This window comes from Pleurodeles waltl, chromosome 6 (genome assembly GCF_031143425.1).
Source record: "Pleurodeles waltl isolate 20211129_DDA chromosome 6, aPleWal1.hap1.20221129, whole genome shotgun sequence".
NCBI lineage: Eukaryota > Metazoa > Chordata > Amphibia > Caudata > Salamandridae > Pleurodeles > Pleurodeles waltl.
The window spans coordinates 1512363134-1512390064 of record NC_090445.1 but is presented as its reverse complement, the minus strand read 5'-3'; the positions used below and the strand labels follow the sequence as shown (position 1 = coordinate 1512390064).

Genomic DNA, 26931 nt, shown 5'->3' with positions numbered 1-26931 from the left:
TAACTTCAGTAGTCAGATCCTACAAAACGAAAAACCATGGACATAGGAATCACAGAACATGGAAAAGTGAAAATAGGTTTTAGAAACGCCCAGCCCCAAAATACTTAATGCATTTATCAAAACTGCATTTCTGACTGTCATTTCTACAAGATTAGAAAAGTCTGTTTCGTTAAAAAATAAATACTTTATTTCGTCGCAATAGATACTGTTCTCAAAACAGCATTGACAGCCATGAACAAGTTATTATGCAATTGTGGGGGGCAAAGGAGAAAACGCGAAGTTCTCCTTCCTTCCTGTATTCACCCGAGGGTATTTTCCGTGCCGACGGAGTTACGAGGAAGCCAGACCACGCCCGGAGAGTGGGCCTCCCGGCGGCCTCTAACACTGGCAGCCGTTTTTCCCGTGCGTGACCGCGTTGGCGCTGTTCCGTAGCTGAGGCCTGTGCGACTGGACGTGGCTCGGAGATTCCTGGACTCCCGCAGACATGTCGGACAGCGGCAGCAGGTTTGTTTACCTTAATGAGGGCCTCTCCCCTAATCCCCTAATCCGAACCCATCCTCGAAAACTCAGCCCGCCTGTCCTTCAATCCCTGCCCCAAAGGTCCTTCACTTTTCCGAGGCTTGGAGACGTCTCTGGCTCCGCCCCGGCTTCTAAGAGAAGCTTCCAGCCCCGAGCTGTTCCGAAGCGGGCATTTGCTGGCATCATTCTTTTTTACTGGCTCTCTCTCGCACTAGCTTCCGTCTCATGCATTATTATCATAAATCCCTCAGCTGCGCCACACTCTGAAGCCAAAAGACACTGCGCCGTCTCTGCTCAGCCTTCTGCGGCGTCTGGTTAGACCAGGCTCTGCTCCGGGGTCCAACAGCGAGTCCACCTGCCGCCCTGCGCTCATCTTCGCTCCTTGTTCGGCTTCTCCGATCAACTCCCGTTCTCTTCAACCACGCCTTTGCTTTTCTTCCCAGTTTTCTCCCTACAGCTACACTGCTTCTGTTTACGACAGCCCCGGCTTTCATGTCACGTGAGACATCCGCATGCCCAGGCTTTTTCACCAACATCAAATTGCATTATGGGGCTTGCAGTTTCGCGTTCCTTACTCTTTTTAGGCAGGGGTTTAACGCGTCCCCGTCACATTGCTGGCTCTTAAATTTGGATGAGGTCTGAGATTTTAGAAGGTGGTCCCATTAAAGATGTAGAAAAGTAATTCAGGTTTGCAAAGAAGATGACCATGTTGAAGTCAATGGATGCCTATTGTTTTTCAGAGTGCGTATGTGATTAAAAAAGGGGGATACCCTCAAAATTAGGAATTTACAAGTTTATCAGCACTCCAAGTCTGTCAAGTGTTGTTAAGCAAAAACGGAGTACTTGTGAAATTCGGTGATACTGCTGAAGTGAGACCCCTTTACAGCATCCATTTTAGGACATCCTCATTCCTCACTCCTCATCCCTGCTTCTCATCCATCATCCCTGCTTCTCATCCATCATCCCTACTTCTCATCCATCATCCCTACTTCTCATCCATCATATATTATCCCTACTTCTCATCCATCATCCCTACTTCTCTTCCATCATCCCTACCTCTCATCCCTGTGTCTCATCCCTGCTTCTTATCCATCATCCCTACTTCTCTTCCATCATCCCTACTTCTCATCCCTGTGTCTCATCCCTGCTTCTCATCCATCATCCCTACTTCTCATCCATCATCCCTGCTTCTCATCCATCATCCCTGCTTCTCATCCATCATCCCTGCTTCTCATCCATCATCCCTGCTTCTCATCCATCATCCCTACTCCTCATCCCTCATCCCTGCTTCTCATCCATCATACATCATCCCTACTTCTCACTTCTCATCCATCATCCCTACTTTTCATACATCATCCCTACTTTTCATCCATCATCCCTGCTTCTCATCCATCATCCATCATCCCTACTTTTCATCCATCATCCCTGCTTCTCATCCATCATACATCCTCACTACTTCTCATCCATCATCCCTGCTTCTCTTCCATCATCCCTACTCCTCATCCCTACTCCTCATCCCTGCTTCTCATCCATCATCCCTACTTCTCACTTCTCATCCATCATCCCTACTTCTCATCCATTATCCATCATCCCTACTTTTCATCCATCATCCCTACTTCTCATCCATCATCCCTGCTTCTCTTCCATCACCCCTACTCCTCATCCCTGCTTCTCATCCCTACTTCTCTTCCATCATCCCACCTGAGGGTGAAGGGGAAGCACACTGTGCCAGTGACAGCAACTGTGGTGGATATTCAATGTGGTGCCTCTCCAAGCGAAGCAGTGCTATTCAAGCCCTGTTTTAGTCAGCGTTCAGGAAGTGGCATCTGCAAGGTTGCAGTATTTGTGAGGGGACTGTCAGAGCCATGACACCAGTGAATTCTGAGAGGTGGAGGTGATGGAGTTTGCTCCACTTTTGTGCCCTATGATATGCTGCTCATCTCACTGTGGCAGCCTTGTGTTAGCTTCTTTGCTTTTGTCATCTTCTTGTCTTGTATTAATCTATGTGCTTGGGCTGGTGACTCTGGGGTTTAACAAGAGCACATGCTGTTACGCTCTACTCAAGTCAGTTGGTTAATGCACCCACTGCAGAGGTCTTGACAGAATGATAATGTCACAGATTACAATCCTGACATATCTTTTTCACCTCTTCATCTCTGCAAGGTTGATGCAAATGAGTTATAGCGATTTTGTTAAGAATGCCACCTGCTTTGCAGCACTATGAAATGGCAGAACCTGTGTTACCAAGCGCTCTATATATGCACTTTGCAGCTCACTTGAGGTCCACTGCGACAGAATTGGTATTCAACTGAATGTCAGGTGCCTGCAATTAAATCGGCTGAGCAGCCAGGCAGTTGACCGTTGAAAAAGGAAAGAATTGTTTGTTCCCTACTGATGAAGGGATGAACCCAGAAACACGTGTTCAGAGATGCTTGAAAATATAGGGCTTGAAATAATGAAAATGCCAAAGAATTCTCTGTTAGTTGCTGACTTTGCTCCATTTCATAATGACCTGTTGTGAGTGCTCTTCCGTTCAGGACAACTTTTTTTTGGTACAAATTTAAATGTCTGTCCAGCCGTGAAGGCGGCACTACTGCATGGAGGAGCAGGTCTGTGTGTGACTTAATGGATGGTCACTTTCAGAGCAGCAGGTTGGAACATTGGCAGCAAAACCGATTTTCTTACGTTGAATTTGCCCACTGGGGTAATGAACTGTGTTTTAATATTTTGTTTGGCTTTCGCAACCCACTTGAGATATAATTTTAAAATGTGTAGGACTACCTTTACCAGGATGCACTTTGCAGCAGCTCACTTGAGGTCCACTGGGACAGAACTGGTATTCAACTGAATGATCAGGTGCCTGCAATGAAATCTGCTGAGAAGCCAGGCATTTGGCCTTCGAAAAAGGAAGGACATGTTTATTCCTGCTGATAAAGGGATGAACCCAGAAACACGTGTCCATAGATGCTTGAAAATATAAGGCCTGAAATAATGAAAATGCCAACAAATTTTCTGTAAGTTGCTGACTTTGTTACATTCCGTAATGACCTGTTGTGAGTGTGCTTTCGTTTGAGGACAACTCTTTTTGGTGTGTGTATGTACATATATGTATAAAACAAGTTTTTCCCAGACTGCTCAACATGCACTAGACAAAGACCCTAGGGGGGGAGGATGTGGCGTAAGAGCCAGAGCTGCCGACTTTACATGATTCGAGTGTCAGCAGCATCCCAACATCCTGTGATTCTGGGCAAATCACTTAATCTCCCCTTGCTTTAAAAAATGAATGTGTTCTTGTGTTATGTAACCGGTGCACATGTAATGTGCTGTAAAACCTTTGTATTGAGTTTGGGCTATATAAAACTCCGGTCTACTGGCAGGTAAGCACCTGCGTCCTCAGAGAGCAGATCAGGGGGGTTTTGTAGAGCATTGGGGGGGAAACAAACAGGCACACAAAACACACCCTCAGCGGCACAGGGGCGGCCGTGTGCAGTGTGCTAAGTAGGCATCGGGTTTGCAATGGAGGGACCCGGGGGTCACTTAGGCAATGCAGGCAGGACTCAGGGGGCATCTCGGGCCAGCCTCCGACTGGGCTAGGAAGAGGGCCGCCTCCTGGTCACTCCTGCACTGGAAGGTGGTTCCCCTCGGTTCTGGGGGTTGCGGGTGCAGTGCTTTGTCCAGGCATTGGGTTCCTTGTTACCAGGCAGTAGCGGTCAGGGGAGCCTCTGGATCCACTCTGCAGGCGTCGCTGTGGGAATGCAGGGGGGTCGACTCAGGTTACAAACGTCGTCATAGTCACCTGGGAGTCCTCTTTGAGGTGTTAGTTCTCTGGAGCTCGAGCCGAGGGCGTTTGGTGCAGAGTGTGAAGTCTCACGCTTCCGTCGGGAAGAGAGAGTTCTTTGGAAGTTGTTAGAAAGTTGCAAAGTTTTTGCTGTTTTTGAACAGTGCCACTGTTCTCGGGAGTTTCTTGGTCCTTCGGGCTCAGGGCAGTCCTCTGAGTCATCAGAGGTCGCTGGTCCCTGTCGGATGCGTCACTGAGCAGGTGTCTCTGTCGTCTCTGCAGGGCTTTCAGGTCAGCAGTCCTCCTTCTTTCTTCAGGTAGCAGGAATCTGATTTCCTGGGTTCAGGGTCACCCCTAAATACTAAATGTAGGGAGTGTGTTTAGGTCTGGGGGCAGTAGCCAATGGCTACTGTCCTGTAGGGTGGCTACACCCTCTTTGTGCCTCCTCCCTGAGGGCAGTGGGGCACATCCCTATTCCTATTGGGGGAATCCTCCAATCTCAAGATGGAGGATTTCTAAAGGCAAGAGTCACCTCAGCTCAGGGCACCTTAGGGGCTGTCCTGACTGGTGGATGGCTCCTCCTTGTTTTCCTCATTATCTCCTCCAGCCTTGCCACCAAAAGTAGGGGCAGTGGCCAGAGGGGCGGGCATCTCCACTAGCTGGGATGCCCTGGGGTGCTGTAACAAAAGGCATGAGCCTTTGAGGCTCACCACCAGGTGTTACAGTTCCTGCAGGGGGAGGTGAGAATCACCTCCACCCAGTTTAGGCTTTGTTCCTGGCCACAGAGTGACAAAGTCACTCACCCCATGTGGCGAGAAACTCGTCTGGTTTTAGCAGGCTGGCAGAAACTGGTCAGCCTAGCATTAGGAGTCGGACTGGTATTGAGAGGGCATCTCTAAGATCCCCCTGGGTGTATTTTACAATAAATTCCACACTGGCATCAGTGTGCATTATTGTACTGAGAAGTTTGATACCAAACTTCCCAGATTTCAGTGTAGCCATTATGCAACTGTGGAGTTCTTGTTTGACAAACTCCCAGACCATATACTCTTTATGGCTACCCTGCACTTACAATGTCTAAGATTTTGCTTAGACACTGTAGGGGCATAGTGCTCATGCACATATGCCCTCACCTGTGGTATAGTGCACCCTGCCTCAGGGCTGTAAGGCCTGATAGAGGGGTGACTTACCTATGCCACAGGCAGTGAGAGGTGGACATGGCACTCTGAGGGGAGTGCCATGTTGACTTAGTCATTTTCTCCCCAACAGCATACACAAGCTGTGAGGCAGTGTGCATGTACTGATTGAGGGGTCCCCAGGGTGTAATAAGACATGCTGCAGCCCTTAGAGATCTTCCCTGGCAACAGGGCCCTTGGTACCAGGGGCACCATTTACAAGGGACTTATCTGTGTTCCAGGGTTGTGCGAATTGTGTGAACAAAGGTACAGTTTAGGGAAAGGACACTGGTGCTGGGGCCTGGTTAGCAGGGTCCCAGCACAGTTTCAATCATTACTGGCATCAACAAAAGGAAAAAAGTCAGGGGGTAACCATGTCAAGGAAGGCATTTCCTTACAAGTAGGATTAGTGTACAGTGCCCCGAGCTCAACATTGTAAGCACACAAACCAAGGGAGACACAGCACGAGGTCAGCAATGGAAATGGGGTGCATCAGTTCTGCAGTGACTCCTGTTTCATCAAATTCCAAGCGACCAAAGGCCTGAAAACCAACTGCGTGACAATTGTGACATCTACATTTACAACAGAGGCCTGCCGCTGGAGTACCTCTTCCACGAAGGACAGCAAAAACGCTTCTGCAATTTTACCTGTTTAAATGGCTACAAGAAGGTAACTCTTCACTTTAGGGTTGTGCCAGGGATGGAAAGTCTCTTCTCACTGCATGTTGTTCAGCTTCTCTGTGCAAGTGAAAGCTAGTACTTGTACGTAAAGCATGGTCTGCCTGCTGGGACTAGATGAAGTGCACAAGAGGTGAGAGCTTTGTGTGTGACCACTTTGGATGGAAATTTTTTGAAGATTTTGAGGGGCTCTTTGCAGGTGTGAGAGCTACAAATTATTTGCAGACTAAGAGTCCTTTTGGGTGCAATGTCCACAGACTTATTAGAAGGGCTACCATAGTTTGGCAGGCATGCACATGGTCTGGCCTCTGTGTGGGCAGCTGCTGAACTTCATGTATGGGCATGGATAAAGAATATATGCACAGAGCCAGGCTAGTAATCTTTTGTGGTGACATTTGCTAGGAGGTGAAGGCTTCTGGGGGGATGATCTAGTGGCTGTATGAGACAGAAGGTTGCAGCGGACCTGGGTCAAAATAAACAACATTCGAGACAAACTGCAGCTACACAAACGTAACAGAATATACAACTCATCAATCAAAAAAGCTAAAAAAAAGGTCATACTCAGACAGAATACAAAGTGCTAAATCTGCAACCAAAGAACTTTATAAAATTCTCAATGAATTGCAAAAACCTTAACTCTTGGAAGGAAGTCATCCCACTACTCAAGATTTCACAAACAAACTGGCAATTCATTACACAATGAAGGCAGGCACATTGGACTCCTATTTAAAGCAGAAGAAAACCATCAGTGCCAACCCCTTTCCTAAAATCCACTCTAAGAATAAACCAACCCAGCCTCTACAGTCCATCAAACAAATATCACAAGGTGAATTTATGGATTTGGTCAAAGCAAGCAGGGCATCCGGTTTGCCTTCTGACCCTTGCCTACCACACATCTTCAAGAACATTATTTTATCTACTTCTGCTGCCACACCTGTAACAATAATCATCAACAACTCTTTAACTACAGGAACGTTTCCTGAAGAGCTGAAAAAGGCATACATACGTCCGCTATTAAAGAAAACAAACCTAGACCTACTGGACCCCAACAACTACAGACCAATCACAAAAGGACCTTTCCTGGGCAAACTGATAGAAAGAGCAGCAGTCCCCCAGATGTCACAATTCATTGAAGACAATTCCATACTTTCAGACTACCAAACTGGATTCTGCCCAGGGAGAGCCACTGAATCGGCACTATAGCGGTCTGGGATGATCTTAAAAACACATACGACTGCAATAGAGTTTCTGCACTACATCTCTTGGACCTCTCGGCTGCCGTTGATACGGTAGACCATGACACCCTATTTCAAGGACTCCATGAAGCCGGCATAGAAGGACTGCTCTCGACTGGATTATATCCTACCTTCAAAACACAACTAATATTATCTATTCTCCCCACTTCTCATCCAAACCCTATCTCATAAAAGTAGGGGTCCCCCAAGGATCAATCATCTCACCCTTGGTTTTCTACATCTACATGATATCATTACCAGAACTGATCATTGATTTTCAGCTCACATGCTACAACTATGCAGATGACACAAAAATACTAATTAAATTGGAATACCCCAAAGACATTGAAAACTCACAAATCTTTAGTTGCCTCAGAGCTGTTGATCAGTGTATGACTTGGAGCCATCTCAAACTAAATGCCTCCAAAACAGAAATACTCATATGTAGTGACAGGAAAAATTGTGACCCACTGTGTGCCTGGCCTGACGATCTCGGACCACCTCCACAATTATCCAAGGAAGTTAAAACCAATACCATGGACTCCAAGTTAACTATGAATGCCCAAGTGGACAAATTAGCACAAACAAGCTTCATCACCTTGAAGACTCTGCAGCACATCTTCCCCCACCTCAGATTTCCACACAAGGTGCAGGCTATTGTCTCTTGTACTATCCAAACTGGATTATGCCAATGGCCTCTACCATGGATCATCTCTAGCTATCATGAAAAAAAAATTAAAACACATTCAAAACTCCGCTGCCAGGCTATTATTACATGTAAAGCCAAAAGCCCACATCTCCCCTGCCTTGAGAGCACTACACTGGTTACATGTTGCCAGAAGATCCACCTTCAAGCTGCTTTGTATCACCCACAAAGTTATACATGAAACAGGACCGCTTTTTATCCGAAACAAAGTAACGAAATACATTCAACAACAAAACCTCCACTCAAAATTGGCACCCCGCCTTAGAACACCATCATACAAGAAAAAGACTATAGGTGGTATATCCTTCTCCGTTCAAGCAGCCAAACTATGGAATTTATTACCACCAAATATAAGATCCACGGATAACTATCTTGTCTTCAGAAGACTACTCAAGAGTTGGCTCTTTCCTTCATAACCATCATATTCAAACAGCAATGGATTGCGTATGTCTGTGTTGATAAATATTTTTCATCTGAATATGTGTATATTATAGTTCTAGATATGTATAGTTCTTTAGGAAGTATGTATTGCTACTATGTCATAACAATAATTTACACACATACTCTTTAAACCTGTTTAACAAATGTATATTTACTCACGATTAAATATGTACATGTATGCGAATGTGTGTGTGTATATATATATATATATACATATATATATGTGTGTATATAAATAAAAATAAATAAAATCTATAAATAAAACTCAAATTATAGATAAGTAATAAAATAATAATAATAATGAGAAAATAAATTAAAGAAAAATAAAATCATGATTAAAAAAGTAAATATATATAAATAACTACTACGATCTCCCAAGAAACCCTAATTAATTCTCCCTTATTTATCTCACTGTGACTCATCCAAAACCCCTTCTGCTACTATGATCTCCCTTACCCTTTCCATAGACTCTTCCCTCCTCCATCTCTCCTTTACTCATCCCAAGCCTCGTCCTATTACTATAAGCTCCCAATTAACGCTTCTGGATTCTTACCTCCTCTATCCCTCCATTATTCTAGTCCATCCAACAAATAAACTCACATATCCTCTGCTCAAATTAACTCATAAAAATACTAAAACTGAACTCCTACTTCCCTATACTAATCAACCACTAACTCCTCTTGGGTTCAGGAGTAGCGTGCTACTCGCCGCAAGCGCTTCAATGCCTTGTCAGGGGTAGTAAGCGCTATATAAATACTATTAAAATTACAATTGACTCACAGGAGCAGGAAGCCAAGAAGAAAAGTCCTCAAAGAACAGATTATTATGACAAAGCGTAATTATGCACTAGTTAGTCCCTGCTCCCAAAAAGAAAAAAGAGGGACAAAGAGGCATGACCAACTACTAGAAAGCAAGGGTTTGTAAATGACATTGAAACAAACAAATGAAATGGCTTTAACCCCTTCACAGCCAGGCCTTTTCCCCCACAGGTGCCAAGCCTTTTTTTGGCTATTTGAGGCAGATCGCGCTTAGGCCCTCATAACGTTTTGTCCACATAAGCTACCCACGACAAATTTGCGTCCTTTTTTTCCAACATCCTATGGATTCTAGAGGTACCCAGACTTTGTGGATTCCCCTGAAGGAGACCAAGAAATTAGCCAAAATACAGCGAAAAGTTGGTTTAAAAAAAAGGGAAAATAGGGCTGCAGAAGAAGACTTGTGTTTTTTTCACTGAAAATGGCATCAACAAAGGGTTTGAGGTGCTAAAACTACCAGCTTTCAGTAACAGGCAGACTTGAATCAGAAAACCCAATTTTTCAACACAATTTTGGCGTTTTACTCGGACAGACCCCATTTTTACTAATTTTTTTTTGTGCTGTTACCCAGAATTCTGTGTAAACCTCAAAATGTGGCAAAAAAAAACACTTTTTCCTTACATTTCGGTGACGGTAAGTTCTGGAATCTGAGAGGAGCCACAAATTTCCTTCCACCCAGTGTTCACCCAAGTCTCTGCTAAAAATTGTACCTCACTTGTGTGGGTGGCCCAGGTGCCTGCCACAGACAACGGCCAAAAACATGTAGAGATTGAGGGAATAGCACAGCGAGTTGATAAGCACATATTTTTCTTTTATACATCTTTAGGCTGACACTGATTTGGGGACCCACACAAATGAGGTATCATTTTACTTGGGAGACTGAGGGGAATGCTGGGTGGTAGGAAATTTGTGCCGGAGCGGTGATCCTACAAAGAAAAGTGAGGAAAATATGTTTGTTTAAGCACATCTTGAGGTTTGCAGAGGAGAATGGGTAAGAAAATGTTGGGGGATCCACGCAAGCTACACCTCCCTGGACTCCTTGGGGTGTCTAGTTTAAAAAAATGTCTGGGTTTGGTAGGTTTCCCTATATGAAGGCCGCACCCAGGACCAAAAACACATGCTTCATCATCGGGGTCCCACTCGAGACACCTAACGTGTCACAGGTGTGCTGCAACGCCTGATTACAGCGGAGCAGGTTTTGTCATTTTTACCACACATCCTGGTTGGATTTGGCACAAGGGTGAGTTATGGTTCAGTAGATCAAATTTTATTAACAAGAGATTTCACAAAAGTGGAATGCACTGTTAATAACTGAAAGGCCCAAAAACTGAAATAATGACTCACAGCTCGTGAGCTGTAAAGCTGAGTCAAGGCACCAACCGCTTTACAGTCTATTCACACACCTTTCATACATGACATGCACACGACCATTCACGCCGCCAGCCGTGAGCCCCGCACATTACAAAACTTGCATCAACAGACAGTGCCATTCAAAGGCCCATCACTTTCATACGCCCACATGCCTGATACGGCAATCACACCAGCTGATGTGAATGTGTGGACTGGCATTTGGGTGGCACCGCAAGCCCAGGGCCACCCCACACACACCACCAGCCAAGCGCCGCTCCACACACACACACAGATCATCAGCCAAGCGCCACTCCACACACACATACCGCCAGCCAAGCGCCACTCCACACACACATACCGGCAGCCAAGTGCCACTCCACACACACTGCCAGCCAAGCACCAGTCCATGCACACCACCATCACTTTTTTTTGTTTTTAAACAACAAACCACTAATTATAAAGAAGTACAAAACTACAAACACAAGGGCTCTAACTGAATACATGACAGTAATGCCAACCGTGAAACTGATCATATGAAAATATAAAACAGCAGTTTACGCTCACGGTATTTCCCAATAATTCTTCTGTTGGTGGTACCTCCTGAAACAGCCAGCCACACACAGCCCATGCTTTGAAGGACAATCAGGGCAGTACATCCTAGTCTCCTTCCTGATACCTCTTCGAGCATAGACTCTACATCTTTTAGCAGAAAAGTCATGTTTGGCCGTGGGAGGAATGTGCTCAGCAAAGTGACGATCTTTCAGTCTAGCCACATCCTCCACCACTACTTCTCTAGGAACTCTGCCTGTTCCAGCACAACAAGGCTCGCTCTGACAGACTCCTGAAATTTCACAAATGTCATCCTTGACTCTGGAGAACTATTCTTGAATACAACAAAAGCATTAATTGTTGCCAAGTGGAACAGGTGAACCGCTAATTTCCTATACAGAATGTAAGACTTACTAGCAGCAGTGTAAGGTCCCAACCTCTGATCTACTCCATCAACACCACCCATGTTCCTATTGTAGTCTAAAATGCACACAGGTTTGTGCACTTCAGCAACTTGACCCCAAACAGCCAAAGGTGAAGTACTCTCATCATGGATGGTAGTTAGCATGTACAAATCCCTCCTGTCTACAAATTGCAGAGCTAGCAGCTCATCATTCCGCAAGGCACTGCACTGTCCCCTCTCAAGTTTTTTTACAGACAAGCTTACTTGGACAGCCTTTCCGATTAGAGCGGATTGTGCCACAAGCAACAGTGTCCACTCTGAACAATTCCTTGAATAAGTGAGCTGCAGTGTAGAAGTTATCTACATTCAAATGGTGACCTTTGTTAAACAGTCGTCTCCCAAGTTCCCACAGAATCTTTTCACTAACTCCAAAAGTGGGCAGACAATCAGGGGGGTCAATACTGGAATCCCTACCAGTGTAGAACCAGAAATTATAAACATATCCTATACTACTTTCAGACAGCATATACAATTTAATTCCATATTGTGCCCTCTTGCCAGGAATGTACTGCCTAAAAACCAAACGACCCTTGAACAGGACCAATGACCCATCTACAGATATTTCTTTGCCAGGAACATAGATGTCTAAAAACCAATCTACAAAATGATCAAGGACAGGTCTGATCTTAAAAAGACGGTCAGAATCAGGGCGATCTCGTGGAAAGGCTAAAGCATTATCAACAAAATGCAACATCCAAAGAAGAAGCTCATGCCGGTTACAACTCATGATTGCATGAAATATAGCAGTTGCCATCAAGGGACTAGTAGACCAATATGAAGCCCCATCAAAAAAGTTAAACGCAAGAATTTTTCAACTCTTCCAGATTTGTGGAACTCCACCAGCTAGCTCTAGAGTGTGGCCTAAGTCTGGCAGCGTTGTCCCTCAAATACTGCTCTTCATACAAATTAGTCTGCTCAACAATCTCTTCCGAAAATACATCGTCCATATACAACTCAAAGAAATTGACAGGCAAAAAGTTTTCCGTATATACTATACACCTCGGGCGACCAGTAAAGGCAGGCAACTGTGGCTGCTCCATGTTTGGTGCAACCCAGGTGTCAGGTCTTCCAATGGGAAGCCTTTCAGCTGTTGGCTGCTGCACCATTGGCACATCAGTGTGCTCCTCTAAAACAGGCACTTCATCCGCACTGAGAGTTGCTTCATCATCAGATGATTCCTCTCCGACAGAAAATGAACTTCCTCCCCTGCCTCAGATGCAGAGTCAGTCTCATAATCATGGTCAGATGACGACTCAAAAAGCACACCAACAATCTGCTGAGCGGTCATCCTACGGCTAGCCATGATCCTTCCTATAAAAAGTAAATGGACAAATGCACCACCAACAACCAGCACTGTGTAAGATAAGTAACAAAAACAAAGTGTGGCTTTATCACTAAAAGTTATAAACTCAAAAACTATACCACTCGCCTGAAAAAGCTAGACTCACTAGCAACTACTCTGCACAGCCACAGCAATCACCAATGATATCCCCCTAAAAAGAAAAAAGAAAAGTAAATTAGACATAAGACAACACAAATATCATTGTACATAAAATCTAAGGACAATTTCACACACAATCCTGCATTTAGTACACCACCTACATTTAGTACACCACCTACAAACATGTCATTCATGCATGGCAACAAAACACCTTTGGAGTAAATTTATTTACTTACCTAAAACATGTAACTACTCAAACTGCAGGCAACCACTGCCAAAACCGCATCAAGCCACAGCAAAGGAAGCAAAAGCATTGAAATAGAACAAAAAGGAGAAATAAACTGTTATAATCACAAATGCAAATTCTTCGCCAGCTGACAAACACCCCACCACCAAACATTTATACATTTTCTCTGGTGTCTAGTGTTCTCTGTCCCCATTGGGTGCAAATGGGCATAACAAAATAGGCCGATCTGCCCCCAAGGGGGGCAGAACTACCCAACAGTGCATTGCCCCCTGCGGAGGGTGACCCTTGCCAAAGGGGTCACCCACCCAACACAAAAAAGGAAAAAAAAAAAAAATCTTGGTGGCTTCTGTCCCCCCTGGGCAGATAGGCCTATTTTTTTTTAGGCCCATCTGCCCACAAGGGGGCTGAAATGGCATAGAATATATTGCCCCCATTGGAGTGGTGACCCTTGCCCAAGGGGCGACCCTCCCACACAATGCGCACAAACACACACACACACATATGATCCCTGGCGCTAAGTGGATTCTGCCCCCTATGTGGGCAGATGGGCCCTAAAAAAAATAGGTTGAACTACGCAACAGTGCTTTGCCCCCTTTGGGGGGTGACCTTTGCCAAAGGGGGCGCCCCCCAGCACAAAAAAAACATAGAATAGAAAAAAGTGATCCCTGGCATCTTTATGGCTTCTGTCCCTCCTGGGGGGCAGATGGGATAGAATATATTGCCCCCTTTGGGGGGTGACCCTTGCCCAAGTGGCCACCCCCCACATAACGCACACACACATGATTCCTGGCGCAAAGTGGATTCTGTCCCCCCTTGGGGACAGATGGGCCTAAAAAAATAGGCTGATCTGCCCCCAAGGGGGGGCAGAACTACCCAACAGTGCTTTACCCCCTTTGGTGGGGGGACCCTTGCAAAAGGGGGCACCCCCCAACACAAAAAAACAAAGGAAAGAAAAAAATAGTCCCTGGCATTTTGGTGGCTTCTGCCCAGGGTCTAAAAAAATAGGCCAATCTTGCCCCCAAGGTGGGCAGAAATGGCATAGAATATATTGCCCCCTTTGGGGGGCGACCCTTGCCTAAGGGGCCACCCACCCAACACACACACATGATACCTGGCGCTAAGTGGATTCTTCCCCCCCCCCACAAAAAAAACACAAAAACAATCCCTGGTTTCTAGTGGCTTCTGCGGCCGATCTGCCCCCAAGGGGGGGCAGAAATGGCGATAAATACATTGCCCCCCTAAGGGAGCAACACTTGCCCAAGGGGTCGCTCCCCTACACCGTAAACACATACACACACATAAACAAATCCCTGGTGTCTAGTGGTCATTCCTGCAGGAATGCTGAAAGAGACATCAAGGAAAGGGAAAACCCTTTCCTTTCCCCCGATGCCTCTTTTGCAGCAATCCCCCCTGGCCAGAGGAGAAATTCACCTCCTTCTCTGAAGACGCGCTGGAAGCAAATGGCTTCCAGAGCGTCTGGCACCCTTTGATGATGTCAGCGCGCGATTGCGCACTGATGTCACAGGGTTGGGGTGGGGTGGGGTGGGGTGGAAGGGGAAGCGATTCCCCTTCTAACCCTGACGTGGGGGGATGGTGGGGCAGCCTAAGAATGGACTGTTGCCCTATAGCCAGATATTATTCTTTGCTATCCAGTTTGAGTGTCCTTGGATTTTGAGGAAGACTCAGAACTCAAGTTTTTTACTGTTAGTGACTGATACATTTTAGGTAACGAGATAAGACTGCTATCGAAAATGCAAAAATGTATTGTGCTTTCTATATTTTCTCTGCAGCTTTGGGTGCTAGGAGAGGCAATAATATGGTTTTAAGTCTGGGTTGCCAAGACTCTGAAAAAATAGTCCTAAAAGTGATCCATTAAAACTACCTGGAATGGACATTGATATACTACCCAAGGTAAACAAGCATTGGCAAAACCAGTAGGTATTGGCTATGCAAGAGCTATTGGCTTTGCCAATGTGTTTTAGCCAAGTTGTACACCGCTGCTGTTCAGCAGGGCTAAAAGTTAGTGGTGTAGAGGAAAGTGATTCATAGTGTTGTAGAGTGTCGTAGACTGGAGTGGCATAGAGAGTCATAGAGATGGGTGGCAAAGAGTGGAATAGTGTGTTGTGGAGTGGCATAGACTGGAGTATAGTGGCGTAGAGGGAGGTGCATAGAGTGGTGAAGTGTTGTGTAGTGACATAGAGTGGGGTGGCGTAGAGTGGCATGGAGTAGAGGGGAGGGGCATAGAGTTGAGTAAAGTGTTGTCGAGGGGAGTAGATTAGAGTAGAATGTTGGAGAGTGGAGTTAAGTGTAGAGTGGAATAAAGTGATGTAGAGCAGAGGGTCATAGAGTGGACTGGTGTAGCGTTGAGTGGAGTAAAGTGTCATAGAGTGGAGTGGCATAGAGTGGGGCAGAGTCGACAGTCATACGGTGGAGTGGCGCAGAGGGGGTCATTCCGACCCCGGCGGGCACCGCCCGCCAAAAGACCGTACCGCGGTCATTTTGACTTTCCCGCTGGGCAGGCGGGCGACCGCCAAAAGGCCGCCCGCCCGCCCAGCGGGAAAGCCCCAGCAACGATTAAGCCGGCTCCGAATGGAGCCGGCGGAGTTGCTGGTGTGCGACGGGTGCAGTGGCACCCGTCGCAATTTTCAGTGTCTGCTTTGCAGACACTGAAAATCTTAATGGGGCCCTGTTAGGGGGCCCCACGACACCCGTTCCCGCCAGCCTCTTCCTGGCGGTGTAAACCGCGAGCAACAGGCTGGCGGGAAGGGGGTCGGAATCCCCATGGCGGCGCTGCTTGCAGCGCCGCCGTGGAGGATTCCCTGGGGCAGGGGAAAACCGGCGGGAAACCGCCGGTTTCCCTTTTCTGACCGTGGCTTTACCGCCACGGTCAGAATTGCCCCAGAAGCACCGCCAGCCTGTTGGCGGTGCTTCCTCCGTCCCCGGCTGAGGCCCATAGTGTGGAGTCAAGTGCCATTGTTTGAAGTATCGTAGTGAAATAAGCGTGGCATAAAGTGAAATAAAGTATCAGAGCAACATAGAGTGATGTAGAGTGGAGTGGAACAGAGTGGAGTATACATGGTGCAGTGCACTGCTATTACAGCCAACACAGTTTCAATAGAAATGATCATTATATTTGTATAGACATACAGTTTTACTGATAAGACTATACAGCACACAAATGATGTGTGGACATCAGCATTACCTCGTGTACTGATTTGTTTTGATCGTATTAAAATATTTGTTCCTGCCACACTTCAGAATTACAAAAAAGTGTGTTTCATTTTTACTTTCCTAATTCTGACATATTTTGGAATATTTGCATAGTGTGTTTACAGGTATGTAAATTTTGTTGTGTGTTGGGAAGAAACCTACATAAATCCTTTCACTTTGAAGTCAGAGAAAGAGAAGTAAACACCAACCTTCTGAGAAAGAGAGAACCTGACATTTGACAGCTGTCTTTGAATGCACAAATGTGACAAGATAAGAACACAATTTAAAGACCTGTTTACAGAAAACGAGCACTCCTGGTAGAATACAGTAAACAGGCCATGCTCCACAGGAGGGACAAACACAAACTGGACAGCTTAAAACAAATAAGTCAGCAAATAGAAAACAAACAAATGTGAGTTTCAAAGTGCGAAACCAATAGTAAGCAATGGGCAAAATGCATTCTCGTGGAAAGCCCTCAAGAAATCTCTAGCTACCAGACAGCAGTGCTGCACAGTAGGCTTTGGCATTAAATGGGAGTTGAACTTGTTGCCTAAGTCATGATATCCAGTTTCACAGGGAGGTTGATGATCCCATAGTATTGCCAAGAAGCTTGCTCCGAGCACTGTCGAATGTCAGGGTGCTGAATACCAAGGCTATGTAGTCTTGATTTCATCTCATGATTGTTTCATCCACCATCATTGGTCCCTTGCCCCTTTATTTCACTTTTTAAAGTTCTTTTACATCCTTGCCTTCAGTCTGTGTCACTGTTTTACTCTACTTTCTTCGTTCCTTCTTTTTTGGTTTTCTCTCTCCTTGCTCTGGATCAAAGTCTGATGAGCAGGAATGAGAGCCGGTCTCCCAAAATGACTGCCAGTGGTCCTTACCTGCAACTACTGGTTCAAATTAAGCACTGCCTTCATACCAGGAGGTACATCACCGATTCAGTGCAGCCCTATCGTTTCCCACTCGATCACCAATAATATTCACCAGCAACTCATTATAATTGACACATTCACCCAAAAGAGGAACATAACCATTAGTAATGCCAGTTGTACATCTTTACTAGCCAAATTAGACTCTGGGCCTGATTACGACTTTGGCGGTTGGACCAGCATGTTGGTGGTACTGAAAAGACCGCCACGCTGGCGGTCTTCGAGACTGCCCTGTTACGAGTTACACAGACAGGTCCGCTGTCTGCCAAACAAAAAGGCAGACTGCCAGCGGTGCCCTGGAAACAGGCAGTCCGACCTCCAGGGCCAATAGCATGGCCACCAAGCATATTACAATCACACAAATGCCGTGGTGGTCCTCTCAAGCGGGCAGCCAATGGAGGTCCGGACCACGGCAGTTCACGGTCACCAAAATAACAGCTGCACATTGCATGAATTTAAAAACAACACAGCTGACACATATTGGGACAGTAGACACACCTGCAAGGGACACTATAAAACACACCTCTTCACAGACCACAATCCTTTGCATTTCCACTGCAAAGCACAGAATCCTGAGCACCTTATTTTCCGTAGACTTCATAGAATAGGCACCCCTTTTTTTATCCTCCCATTAAACACCCTGCACACACTTTTGTCCATTCATACCCTACTGCACTTCCCCTGTGTTGTAAGTCCATGTCTCCCGTAGTTTACTCCTACAACGTCACATAAATAAATCCTGTTTTCGAAGATGAGTTCAAAGTCATGGTGGATGAAATCATAAGAGTAGAGCCACAATTGTTTGGAGAACAAGTCTAGCATACTCCTCTCCGCAGGATCATGAAAATGTGGGACAGGATTGCCGACAGAATGAATGCTATAGGCACCACCCTGCACACAAAGGAGGACATAAAGAAGAGGTGGAATGACCTCAGGGGCAAGGTTTGTTCCCTAGTCTCCAGGCACCATCAGGAGGCCAAGAAGACTGACAGTGGCCCTCTCAGTACCTCGTTAAGACCCTTTCCCTGCAAGGAGAAGGTGTTGGTCATTCTGCATCCCGAGGGCTTGACAGGAGTACCTGGGGCAGTGGAGTCTGGTTAGTCGCAACACAAGAAATGTCACCAAAATGTATTTTCGTGCATGCTCACAGCTCACCTTTACCCAATGTCTTGTTCAGGTACCCCACCAACATTCAGTACCCAGAGTTTCTGAGTGTTAACACTGTCAATGTGTATTGTTGGACCCAACAGACAGCACGGTAACCAAGGCCCATCATTCTATATGTCCAAATGGGGTCTTTCAATATCAAAAGATCAACCCAGGACTCATGGCATGTCTCAACTTGTAAATATATGCCCAAACCTAAATGCAGTCTGCATACAGATATGTGATACCCAATATATGTATAAAATGTGTATAGTACAAGGAGTGACCTGAATGCAACTCCCAGGAGGCACTGTTTCTACAACTGCAAACACCAGCCCAGTGTCCACTTGTCCAAAGACCCATGTTTTTCAACTTGCAAATTAAGTTTGCTCACCTGGGGGGGATAACATTTGTATAGTGTGTGTAGTTTGCGGATTTACTTGACTGCAGCTCCCTGGCGGCACTGTTTCTCTAACTCCAAACACCAGCGCAGGTGTCACTTGTCCAAATACTCCTGGTTGTCAACGCAGAAACAAAGTTTACTCTCCTGAGGGGGATAACATGTGTCAGTTGTTTGTAGTAGAGAGTGACCTGACTGCAACTCATAGAATGCCGTTTCAGTAACTCCAAACACCAGCATAGTGTTCACTTGCCCCAGTAATCCTGTTTATCAACTCCGAAATTGAGTTTACTCACCGGCGCAGATAATATTTTTATAGTGTTTGTAGTGCAGGGATTGACCTGACTGCAACTCCTAGGAGGTACTATTTCTCTAACAGCACAGTACTTTCTTGTCCAGATACCTCTGTTTGTCAACTTCCAAATGAAGTATGCTCACCTGGGGTGCTAATAGTTGTTTAGTGTGTGCAGTATAGGGATTGACCTGACTGCAGCCCCCAGCAGGCCTTGTGTCTGTAACTCCAAACACCAGCACAGTGTCCACTTGTCCAAAGACCCGTTTGTTAAATCCCAAATGAAGTATACTCACCTAGGAGTGATCAAGCATAAATCTTGACATATCAGAGATTTATCTGTCTACGTAGCTCAATCTTGACTTGCTAAATTAAGATGAAATTATTGAGGACAGGAATGACACCCTACCGAGTGTGTGCAACAAGACCTCAAGTTGCATCAACAGATTGGTATTGAAAGCAGACACATTGACCCAGCACTGTGCATATGATGACTCCAGTCACATATACAACAAAGTCCTGGGTCTGGTTGCATCACAGCCAACTAGTCTGCAGAATTGTCAAAACCATATCTTTCCTAGCCACTCCGTTGGCTGCACTGTCGGCAAGATGTAAGTTTGAGGCCATCCTCCCAAGTGCAACTGACCTGCACATCTCAGCAGCCGCTTAAATCAAATAGAGTTGGCATGCTTTGTACATGTCATGTCAAATCACCCTATACCATGGTTACTTGGGTCTCTGCTTAGTGTAACACTAAACCATTGGAGATAGATGTCACAATACAACCAGTAACATTGTATGTATTCCATCAACAGGTTGATCTGCCACTGGGCACACAAAGAGGCCACGGAACACACTGCCACTATCCTCCTGGATGAAGCCCTCAGTGAAGACTACTCTCCTGGACAGGTCTGGCCCATCTGGGCATCCTGGTCAGACGGCAACAGTGAGTCTCACTGTGCCCACAACTTCACCTCCCAGCCCTTTTGCTTCACCTCACAGGAAACCTTTCGCCCCACCAACCTCTGTCCCGAGCATAGTGCCTACCATCTCGCGCCCCCAGTCCTGGACCCTGAGGTGCAGTTCCACACTGCAGACACTGAGGGTCCAGGAACAAGTTGGAGGGCAAAGGCACAGACCCATGGGAGTAGGGTGCTAAGGACTGATGCTGTTGGCCAGTGGGGAGAGGGTACTGGAGCTGCTCTTTGCCAGGACATCAGCCACGTCTTGAGAGTCTGTCAGGAGTCCCAAGGCGTGATAGGCCAAGTGCTGACCAAACTCTGGTAAATCAAGAAGCTACAGAGGGACATACATCGGGACATGCGGGAACAGATGGAGGCCTACAATAGCAACATGGCCTCCCACCAGTCTACCCCTTCCTTTAGCCAATCAACAGCAGGCCCACCAACATCGGTGCCAACCACTGGAAGGGAGGCCCTGCCAGAGGTACACTAAGACACCCCTGCCTCTGTAGTCCAGATACTCCCCACCCACGCAATTGAGAACGTTCAGTAAAGAACCCAGGAGTTGCGGATGGCAAGACACCCACCACTGCTACTAATAACCCTCTTCTTTACGGACCTATGTTGTGTGATTGTGTGTTGCACATTCACTCTGGATTGATCTTGAACCACCTATGATTTGCAATTGGAGGCGTACTCTGGACTTTGGACTCCCAGTGGTGTGGCATTTACTACAATGATTTCATTTACCATGACTGATCCCTTCACATATGATTTGTTGTTGCATATTGTCACATATATTTTCTGTTAGTCATAGCTGCACAATAAAATAACCATTAACTGACTCTTTGGCTGCTGATTTTGATTTCCTATTTAGCCATGTAGATATGTCAGACCATGTGAACCATACAATGATGAGCCAAGCTACTTGCTCAAGATGGGATATGTTGTACGTACACTGTCCAGCTCAGGTTTAAAACCCTCCCACACAAACACATACATACAAGTAAAAAAAACAGCTGTCAGGGCACCCATGAATATGTAATTCAAAGTGAGTAATGTATCCATATGTAATGTATAATGGCATTAACACCATGGAGAGTTTCAAGCTCAATTTATTCTTCAACAGAAAAGTTCATCATGGTAACCACAGAATTGTCCTTTGACATCAGTGTTCATGTAGTAAACACAGTATTGAAGTCAGTATCCATGTAGCACATACAGCCAACACGTGTTTCGTCCTATGAGAACAGTACTCTCACGGACTTCATCAGGGCTTAACTCAAATTACATCTACGTGTATAACCAGTATCATTAAGAATCGTCCAGAGTCTGAGTAAAATATATATAATATCCAACATTAGGATGCAAATGAAGTATTCAAGAACCGTTTCCTATCGTGTACGTAAGTATCAATCATCAAGATTTTTCAATCCTCCTCCGTTGGTTCGACGTTCGAGATTAATTACCGATACAGAGGACGCTGCGGGGGGATTTCAACCGCGGTCGTTGCCTTTCTTGATGATTGATACTTACGTACACGATAGGAAACGGTTCTTGAATACTTCATTTGCATCCTAATGTTGGATATTATATATATTTTACTCAGACTCTGGACGATTCTTAATGATACTGGTTATACACGTAGATGTAATTTGAGTTAAGCCCTGATGAAGTCCGTGAGAGTACTGTTCTCATAGGACGAAACACGTGTTGGCTGTATGTGCTACATGGATACTGACTTCAATACTGTGTTTACTACATGAACACTGATGTCAAAGGACAATTCTGTGGTTACCATGATGAACTTTTCTGTTGAAGAATAAATTGAGCTTGAAACTCTCCATGGTGTTAATGCCATTATACATTACATATGGATACATTACTCACTTTGAATTACATATTCATGGGTGCCCTGACAGCTGTTGTTTTGTCATTGTGAGTTTCCCTGGAAACATTAGAGGAGTTGGGAAGATCCTCTTGCCAGGAGCACCATGTTAAGATTGGAATGTTAATGCTATTATGTTGACTCACTGTGAGCGCCCAAATCCTATGACTTGCTTCCTATGTGCTCTCAATTTTCTTTCACATACATACAAGTGTCTGCTCAAACAAAAACATTTATTACAGTATTCAGCACATATGCTGTCAATCTGTCAGGACTACTGGAAAGCAAAAATGATTGACTCATACTGAGTAAATGAACATGTTGACACACAGACCTCGAGACAACGGAAGGAAGGAATATGTCAGACATTATCCTCTAGAATAGGAAGACATTGATGTGGTATATGTCAGCAGCTTGTGCCTTATCACATACCACACCAAAGTAAGTCAACATCACATAATCTAAGATACACACAGATGACAGTACAACAGTCCCTGATCACAGGGCCATCATAATTCAATGCCCATGCATCTGGTGGTATGAGACAAACATATGCCAGTGTTGTGACGCAGGCACTGTGGCCTACAATGATGAAACACATCTACAGCTACATACAAGGCATACAAAAAGAGAGTTTAGCTAATATGAAGGAACAATGACTTGGTTGTAAGCTAGCACTACATATTTCAGGCCCACATGATTACCAGGCCCACTATAGCACACAAAACAAGTTCAGTGAGCACTTCTGACCTTCCACCCAAACCCTGTGAAAGCTGTCTTGGCACAGGTCTCCTACACACAAACTCTGACCTACATTACCTGTATCAATCTATGTCCACTTTGTATGTCAGACCAGAATCACATACCTGCCAATGGTACAACTCTGAAATACCCACATAAAGATGGCACGGGTAAGGTACCTGTACAGTGAACAAAACAAGGAGTATAGGCTCGAAACCATATGTATGACACAAGCCACATAGCAAGCATCTGGAAAACAAAGTACATTGCAAGGAAACCGACACAAACAAAGCAATACCATCAAGGTAGGGATGTTTAAAAACCTGTCTCATCAAGCAGCCTTCGGCCCATTATTTTCAGAGCATTAGCTCCCTAGGTGTATCCAAAACACTCAACTTAAAACATTCTCACAACTACAGTTCATTGCACAATCACAGTCATGACATCACAAGACATAATTAAACTCATGAGAAGTAGCTGTGGATGAGATCTTCTCGCAAGTCAGCTCTTTCCTCTTCACTTCTGTCGTCTTCAGTTGGCATTTCAGGATTCTCACCCGGTGGCACTGCAGGCTCCCCCTCCTCTGGGATGTATGGGATATTCCTCCACAGGGCGATGTTGTGGAGCATGCAGCATGCCACAGCGATATGACAGTTTCCCAGGTGAGTAGAGATGGTTTCTCACCTGTACAGACACCCTCAAGAGCCAAAAAGCCCACTTCACTGCCAGCCTTGTTCTTCCATGGGCCTAACTGTAGTGAGCTGGCGTAGCTGGATTCCTTAGCAGCGCCAACAACCAAGGGCAGTTTGGATAAGCTGAGTCTCCTGTTGAGGAATTATACATAAGTTAACCAATGAGTCCCTCACTTCATGATTGTAGCACCTGACATTGTTTGTTAACACATAGTCAGGACAGATGTAACTTACCAACCAGCCAGGCTCTCTCTGGGTGCAGTTGTGACATCAACTGGGGTATGGTAGTCTTCTGCATTGAGAAGGAATCATGGGCTGATCCTGGATAACGGGCGCACACATCTGAGATGTAGAGATCCATCAAACAGACAACTTGTACATTGATGGAATGGAAATTCTTTCAGTTGTGATAGACTTGTTCAGTGACCTGCAGTGGCCCAAAGCCATCATGTGTGCCATCAGTGGCGCTCACATGTGGGAGATGGGCAAAACCATAAAAGTCAGCCTTCACATTGGGTAAATCCTTATGTCAGGGTAACTTGATATAGCTGTCAATATGTTTCATCATTGTTGAAAGGAAATCATTCAACACCACACTGAACATAGGTTGAGACATACCAGCAGATAGGGCCATGGTATGTTGAAAGGGTCCTGAGGCCTGGAAGTGCAATATTGACATCACTTGTACAATGGGTGGTATGCAGGTTAATTATTACGAGATAGCATCATATCTGGCTCCAACTGATGGAGTAAGTCCACTACTTTTGGCCTATTCAGGCGGTATATTTGAATAATGTGCCATTTCTCCATGGCATGAAAGTCCTGTCCCAGGGTACCTACTTGTGACAAGACATGATCGGTAACATTATTCAGTGTGTTCACAGCAACATACATGATGTATGGCAATATAGTGTGACAAAGCATTTCTGACTTGATAGACATGGCACACAGTATACATCCCAGCTGGAAACGACACCAGGGCCACATGTGGCCACCATGGTTGTCAACATGTGTCCATGTATAGATTTGGATGAAAATCAACTATCTGCTACTTGCCCCTTGAAATGTGACTGTATTTTCCGACATGATCTCACTAATGTCCTGCATCCTGGCGGTGGCATACCTAGAACTTGATAGGCGTTTGAGGGGACCACAGTAGCCACAAGGGGGTGAGTACGGGGAATATTCCTGTCTGTCCCTTTGCCAAGTTAATGTGTTAGGTTCTGACATCTCCCCCTGACGATTAGGGATGAGCTATGTGTGATACAGTAGATGAATGACTCTGTAGATAGGTCATGTGCATACTGATGTGCCTTGCCTGTTGGCCCAGGGACTTACGGCACAACTGGGTACAATCCACAAACAGGTTGCTCTCTATGGACAACACGTGGCTGTGTACATTGATCAATCAAGTAATGTTTGTTGGAATGGGTGTTAATTGTACGCTACAGACCACTACTCCTCAGTGTTACAGGCCACAAGTAAGAAAGTGATGGATCACCGTCCTCAGCCATGTGTCTGGTCAAATGGGTATATTGGCATCTGCCACCCAGTGTCTGTCATTGTGACATGAGTGCTGGTGTCTCACTACTGTCTGTAATGTGAAGATGGCAATCATACATGTGCCAGAGCATACATTGTTTTTTTAATGCAGCAACAGATTAATACATTCCTTTGGTAAGTGGGGACTGTCCATTGAAATATGTGTGCCATGACTGTTGCCAGCATTCCTTGTGCCTACATGCTAGCATGTCTTTCATTCACCTTTGACAAAATGTGTACACTGCTGTTTCATGCATGGTCTACGTATGTTTATGGAATGATTTCTGTATTCCCTCATATATATGTGCATGCCAAATTGTGTTTGGAATAGGACATTTGCAATGGAGCTATATTTCATGTGATTCCACAGACAGGAGTGTGTCATCATTGATTATTGGCTGACACATACCCTCACCCGTTACTGCATGTCATTAGGGATGTGCAGCTGCAGTAACAATGAGGGACATGACGTGTATGACGAGAATATTTAGCTACAATGTGCATTTCCATGCCATTGATCAGGCCTCATATGGGTAAAGTGCACTGCACATGTGTAATGGGGAAGGCATGTTACTTGACTGTTGGCATGCATCATGGAGTGACTTGCAGTTATGTCGGTATCATATGTTTTTGAGTACACCCAATCATCAACAGACACCTGGGTTTGTAGGACCAAAATAGGTATAGTGATGTAGCTTACTATGGGGCAACATGTTGAGGGCCTTCTACTTGTACTTACAAATGTCAGTGCCTCTCCAATATACAAAGGAATAATGCTGTATACTGATGCAATCAGAGTATGCCATTGTATGGGGTGCCACACATTAGTGGAGATTTCCCAGGAGCTTACTGATTCATTGTGTTGTCGATTTTAGGAGCTTATCCCTCTGACATTTAGCACATTTTGTCTACATTGTCCATTCCCATGCAAAATGTCTAGCATATCTGAGTAACATTAGTACTATCTCCATGACTCCATTGGGACTAATTTTACATGGTGAAGTGTGCATTGTTGATTTGTTTCCAGTGTAACATGATTATTTCCTTGTCATCGTCTTTAGTTTACTGGCAACTTGGCAGGATTTTGGAACTTAATTTCTTATTGTGTTTTTTTTGGAAAATCTGTTTATTAATGTTTTCAACATATTATAACATTCATTTGTACATCAAGCGCAGGATAATAATTATGTGCAATTATTGGTAAACTAAATTAGCACAACTGCCCAAGGCAGACAGCGGTATGATTAGCTGTGAAGACTTAATGCAGATGGTTCCACCACACACCATAGAGCTCGCATATAACAGGATTAATTAATGCATTAGCGCTACCAGAGTCATGAGTCACATAGATAATTGGGGATGCTGCAGGTACCACAGTGTCACTTTAAACCATTTGGGAAGATCATTGTGTGTATACAACAGTATGCGTTCAAGCGCAGATCTTCAGATAAATCACAATTAACGATAAGAACATAAACAAACTTTGGAGGACTGTCTCTACGAGCAGCAGGCATGAGCCAGAGCACATTGTGAGGGGCACAGATACACCCCCAGTTTTATCCATTCGCATCAGCAGAGGGCAGATACGTGCGCACATCACAGACCCCTGCCTCCCTCATAAACCACACTCTCAACTCAAGGCCGAGGACAGGTCTACTGCTCAATCTTCAGCACCCAACCCATCACGCTCCCGCACCAGGAGTAGATACATGCACACTGCGGCAGTCAGA

The 26931-nt window shown here is 45.2% G+C and overlaps 1 protein-coding gene across 2 annotated transcripts in view; it reads left to right on the top strand.

Moving 5' to 3' along the window:
* Positions 1-301: 301 nt before the first annotated feature.
* Positions 302-26931, top strand: part of LOC138301015 (uncharacterized) — a 196945-nt gene continuing 170315 nt past the window's right edge. The window contains exon 1 of one of the 2 annotated variants that reach the window (XM_069241017.1): positions 302-504. In XM_069241017.1, the coding sequence (XP_069097118.1) occupies positions 485-504 (20 nt within the window). In that variant the 5' untranslated portion in view covers positions 302-484. The remainder of the gene's footprint in view (positions 505-26931) is intronic. The other variant, XM_069241019.1, reaches the window with a different exon arrangement.